The sequence below is a fragment of the Asparagus officinalis genome, chromosome 4 (genome assembly GCF_001876935.1).
Source record: "Asparagus officinalis chromosome 4, Aspof.V1, whole genome shotgun sequence".
Taxonomy (NCBI): Eukaryota; Viridiplantae; Streptophyta; class Magnoliopsida; order Asparagales; family Asparagaceae; genus Asparagus; species Asparagus officinalis.
In genome coordinates this window covers 32,120,037-32,125,501 of record NC_033797.1, presented here as the reverse complement: position 1 = coordinate 32,125,501, position 5,465 = coordinate 32,120,037, and the positions used below count along the sequence as shown (strand labels likewise).

Sequence of the window (5,465 nt, the reverse complement as noted above, 5' to 3'; positions counted from 1 at the left end):
GATCAAACACTTGATCTCCGTGAAATTAATTCATTGAAAATCTCACCAAAAAAATAAAATAAAAATGGTTACCTATGAACGAATTGGCGGATCTTAGGGTGTTTTGGGCCGATCACGCGCTTCTGGATCCTGAGAGCGAGTCGATAGGTTCTCCTAAGCCCTAGAAAATAAGCGGTTGCAAGCGTCAATTCCCATAGTACCATCTCTCTTCAACTCTCTTTTGATTGCGATCTCGATCTCGCGATACCTTCTGAATTTTGATCGATTTTCTTGAATATTCTCACTCTTTTTTTTTTTTTTTGTCTAGACGATTCTTTGAATTTATGAACGCCTTTTTCTTGGAGAAGAAGGTGGCGGCCGAAGAGTGAGGAGAGAAATAGGAGGACGGTTAATATATAGTTGATGACGATTGATGTGGGCTAGACACACATCGTCCGAATTTTTTAAGTTTCCGAATCATATTCGAATAATACATTCCTTTGCTCACAAATTTATTCACTATTATGGGCCTTCTCAGCTCTGGGCCTGCTTTTGAATAAATATTTTGTTTTCCAACAAAATTTTAACGTCGTAATCTCTGTGTGTATTTCATTTTCCTTTTGTTATAACTTGGTTGGGCTTTATATGCAGATGTGGGCTGCGAGCATCTCCAACATGGACGATACGTTAACTCGCTCACTTTGCTCCAGCATAACTGGAGCTCTGTGCGAAACAATGTAAATATGTAATCCCACGAGCCCATACAAGCGGAAGCCCGCGGTGGCCACATGGCAGCATCTGATTTGCTGAAGTTGTTTTAAATTTTTTAGGTTGCGTTTGGTTGCCTCTTTTAGAAGGGGAAATGAGTTGAAAGTCTGTCAAAAGTGTCAGTTTTGACAGGTTTTCTTGCAAAAACGCCTCTAAAAAGATGTGTTTTTGCAAGAAAGTCTGTCAAAACTGGCACTTTTGACAGGCTTTCCACTTCCCTCTTATGCAAACAAACAGCCCCTTAACGTCCTGTTTGGTACACGAGAATCGAGTGAAATAAGAATGAAATGGAATTAATGTGAGAATGAAAACTCATTTCCATTCTCACGTTTGGATACAGTTTATAAAATAAAATGGGAATGGACATATTTTGAAATTTAATATTTTATTGATTCCCACTTAAGTGAGAATGCATGTTTCCCCTTTGTTTCATTGCGAATGTTCATTCTCGTATAAAGTGATAATTGATGAGAAGTAAGAATGAACATTCTAACTTCAAAAAGGAGGTTGTGTTTGGTGAAAAGGAATGAAAAATGAGAATTGATATTTCATTCTCTCTCATTCATGTGTACCAACCGAGTCCTAAGAGAATTGATGAGGGAGGTTATAATCTATATGAGAAATTAAACAATAAAGAGGGGTTACATGTAAATGTCTCCCTCAAATACATCTCTCCGGTGATATCTGTAGGCTGTCTAAAAATCACTACAGATAGTTTATCCCCATCAGACACCAATGATGGAAGTTACAATCTGACGACTTCCAGAAGGCTACAATTTGAAGACTTTCACGTAGAAGGTTACAATCTGACGACCTTTACAACAACTAATGAAAGCTCTAATTCAACAGCCTTCACAATCAACATCGGGAGTTACAATCTGATGACTCTCATAGTTTCAAGGAGCCAAGACGATGTTCGCGGGAAAAATTGTTGTCTTCATTGATTCCATTGATTCCTTTGTTAACAGTTTATCGGTTACAAAGATCCGGTCTTTTTATAAGATCCGGTTACAACGAGATTAAAAGAAAACAAAAATTATAACTTTCCTTATTTGTCGAACGAATCGCGAGATCCTGTTTTGCGGTCTCTCGCTTGTGTGGGTTCTTTGCCAGCGCCGGGGTTAATTCGTGGACCACCGCGCGATCTTGATCCAGTCGGATCTACACGGTACGACGGGTGTTATCTCACGAAGGAAATAACAGCCAGGGGTACTATTTCACCAAGGAAATAATAGCCCGTAGTTATCGAAATCGACCAAGCGAAATCGAGACTCTTCTCGGGATCAAAGGCCAAGCTTTGATCCGGAGGGAAACCGTGTAGATCTCAGATCTGATCTCTCTCGAACTCCTGCCTTATTTTATGTGGATGATCGCTAAGAACCAGATCTGAAAAGTCCAAGTCTTCAAAGCTTCAAGATTCTGAAGTTGAGATGGATGTATTCCATTGCGTGCGGTTCGTTAGCCTCGTTGCCTCGTTAATCCGCTTCGTTGCGTGTCACTTGGCTTCGGCGTTGTGGACTGACGCTCGTGTTTGGATATGTCGCCCGATGGTTCGTCGGTTTGTGCCGAGCTGTGCTAAGGGACCTATAAGTAATTTTATACGCCTACAGATACCCCCTCCAAAGTATTTCAGTCTCGTTCTTTTATAGAAGAGTCTGGAATACTTTGGATATGATTGTCCCAACCTTCAGTCGGTGTAACGGGACCTTGGAATGGCTTCTGTTCTTGATTCCTTCAATCCTTCAGGCTATTCGGTGCTTTGTCGAATGTCTGTAAGGTTTCTGGTGCTGCATTTATTGTCTGACCGTTGTCGGAATTTCGAATTTGAAGCCGGTTCCTAATTTTCTGATCTTTAGCTCGTGTTTGTTGGTTCAACATAGAACTGACCCTCGAATGTTGGCGTTGAGTCTTTATTTGCGACGCGTTGTCCGGCGTAGCGTTGTTGAGTTATCCTTAAGAATATATTTTGAAAAAATATTCTCTAGGAACTTCTCAACCAAAAATAGGGAATAGTTTATACTCGTATACCTTATTGGAGTAATTTATGTGCCCGAATGAGCTGAACCGGCCTGATAATGAGCTGAACCGGCTTGACAATGAGCCAAAAAAAAAGCAGTAATTCGGCTCAAAAAATCTTCTGATCCTTCCGAATGTGCGGGAGAGGTAAGAATAAACCAAGGACTGAACCCTCGGTCGATTTGAAGTTGTTTCGATGCTCGATTCAGCTTCAATTTGAATTCTGGTTCAAATTTGGTTCAAACTGGTTTAACCTGGTTCAAGACTGGTTCAACCTGGTTCAAGGCTGGTTCAGGACTGGTTCAATACTGGTTCAGACTAGTCCATCCTGGTCTGGTCTGGTTCAGTCTGGTTCGGCCTGGTTCAGTCTGGTTTAGCCTCTTTTGGACTGATTTGGACTGGTCTGGTCTGGTTCAACCTGGTCCGGTCTGGTTCAAGGCTGGTTCACCTATAAAAGGGGTTCTTTTTTTTTTCTCTTTTCCTCCTCTAGGGCCGGCCACACCTTCTCCTCTTTTTGGATTTTTCTTTTCTCTCTTGCATCCGTTCTCCCTCAAACTTTCATATTTGCCTTAGATCTAGCCTTCCTTTGGATCTTAGACTGAAGAATCCCTCAAAAATCTTTATACAGAAATTCCTCTCAGGCCCCTCGAGCACGTGGTCTGAGCCTCTTTCAAGATTTGATTTTTATCGGATCTTCGAGCTTTCCCTCAGGTAAATCCTCCACAATTTTAGCATATTTCATGCTTAATTCAATTTCTGAACTTGCGGGGTCGCATGTGAGGGTTAGGATTAGGATTTGGCGCCTCGAGCTCATCTTTCAGGGGGGTAGAATTGCAAGAAAAAGGGAATTTTTTTTCCTGATCCCTTAATTTATTTTGCAGGTCACCATGTTTCGTATTGCGAGAGGTCAATCCTCTACCGCGTCGGCTGATGGCGCGCCTCCCTCTTATGCTGGTGAGCTATTTTTGGCACATTTACAAATTAGTCCCTTTTTTCTTAGAAATTTGCAAATTAGTCCTTTTTACCCCACGTTGCTCTCCATGGTGAGGCAATCGGGAAGAGCCTTGATTCTCCTTGGTGAGGATCGACGCTTTAAAGATAGGTTTTGCTTAAAGGGGGCGTTTTGACGCTGCATTGTGCTTTATAAGGCAGGGATATGTTTTTTGATATATCCTACCTTATAAGTGCATAATGTGGCCAAATCGTCTCACCCTTTATAAGGCAGTGACTCTATCTTACCCATTTGTAGGATGAGTTCAACTTCCTTTTATGATTGAGACTAACAAATGTTTAACTTGTTTGTTTTCAGTGGAGTATTCTTCCGGAGCATTTTCATCTCATGCGGTGTACGGGTATCGCGGCGAGTATTATTCAACTTCCGACGATTTTTCCCCTATTCCAGTTACTCCTCAGTTTGCTTCGGGCACGTCGACAGAGGTTGCCCAAGTGGTGAAGGAAGGTGGACATCGAGCTCTTCGACAGTTGATTACAGATGCGCCTTTCGTGAAGGATGCCAGTTCTATTCAGCCTCTCAGGAAGACTGACTTTTTATTTGGCGACTCTGCCAGAGACCCGGATGCAGTGTTTATTGACGCTGAGCAGTGGATTTATAAAACTGGCGGTGGCTTCATATATTTGCTAAAGATTCCTCGGCATCGTTCGTTGACTGAGCTCAGGCGTCAGGCTGTGACACGGGAGATGTCGTGGCGCTTGACGGAGGAGCATGAGAGCGTTCACTGTGGATACATCACTCATCAGGCAGCTCCTGGTTCGAGCAGGAGTCATATCACTGGATCGCATCCTGGAGTATTGGGGTTGGATGCACCGCCGCGTAACGAGCTTCTTGCCTCTGCTTCTACTTTGAAGAATTGCCTCGCTGCTTTAGGACGGGAGATGCCTGTGACGCGTCACAGATTTTATGGATAAGTCCATTCTTTGGACAAGCTCTGGTGGACTCGCATGACGAAGTACGTCTTAAGTCGATGGAGCGAGGAGTTGCACGCTTGTGGTCTATATGCAGCCGTTCGTGCCACCATGTATGGTTTGCCTGTTAGCACGAAGCATTTCTTCGCTTTGTGCGAGCTTTATACTCCAGATTCGAATACTTTTCTGACCCGAACTTTATGGGACCTTACATGTCACTATCATATCGCTTTGGCGCAGTCTGAACCTTTAGCGAAGAGGGCTAAATCCCATGTGAGCCAGAAGCAGTTTGCGTCTTATTTGTTCAGGAATCTAGAGAGCAATTCTGGCGAGGCTATTTGTGAGCTGGCACCACTCACTCCTTTAGGGGTTAATAGTCTACTGAAGAAGATTGACGCCCATTCCTATACCATTAGCAGTCCTGAGAGTGGTTTTCCTACAGGGACCAAGTTCAAATCATTCTTGTGGCATGCGACCGCGCCGATTCGACCGATGACCCTTCTCGTCGGTTACCTCGCTATCTGGTTAAAGAAATGCGTGGTCCCATATCAGTCTAGTGATATCTTGCCATTGGAGGTGCTCTACCCAGCAGTTCAGCTTGCCTACAAAAAGGAACTTTCGCTTCTTCCGGTGATGGTGGCTAACATTCATCGAGGGCTTCGACAGATTTCTAGTGCTTTTACACGGAAGAAAAGTGAATCACCGGCTCAGATTCCTACTATTAAGGTGGAGCTTCCGTACACTTATTTGATGGCTTGGTTCGTCCTTCATCGTTCTGA

At 43.3% G+C, this 5,465-nt stretch overlaps 1 protein-coding gene across 1 annotated transcript in view; it reads right to left on the bottom strand.

Annotated features, from left to right (window-relative positions):
- LOC109837121 overlaps positions 1-365 on the bottom strand; it is a 6,123-nt gene extending 5,758 nt beyond the window's left edge. Inside the window, exon 1 of the mRNA XM_020405218.1 lies at positions 73-365. Within this exon, the coding sequence (XP_020260807.1) occupies positions 73-203 (131 nt within the window). The 5' untranslated portion in view covers positions 204-365. The remainder of the gene's footprint in view (positions 1-72) is intronic.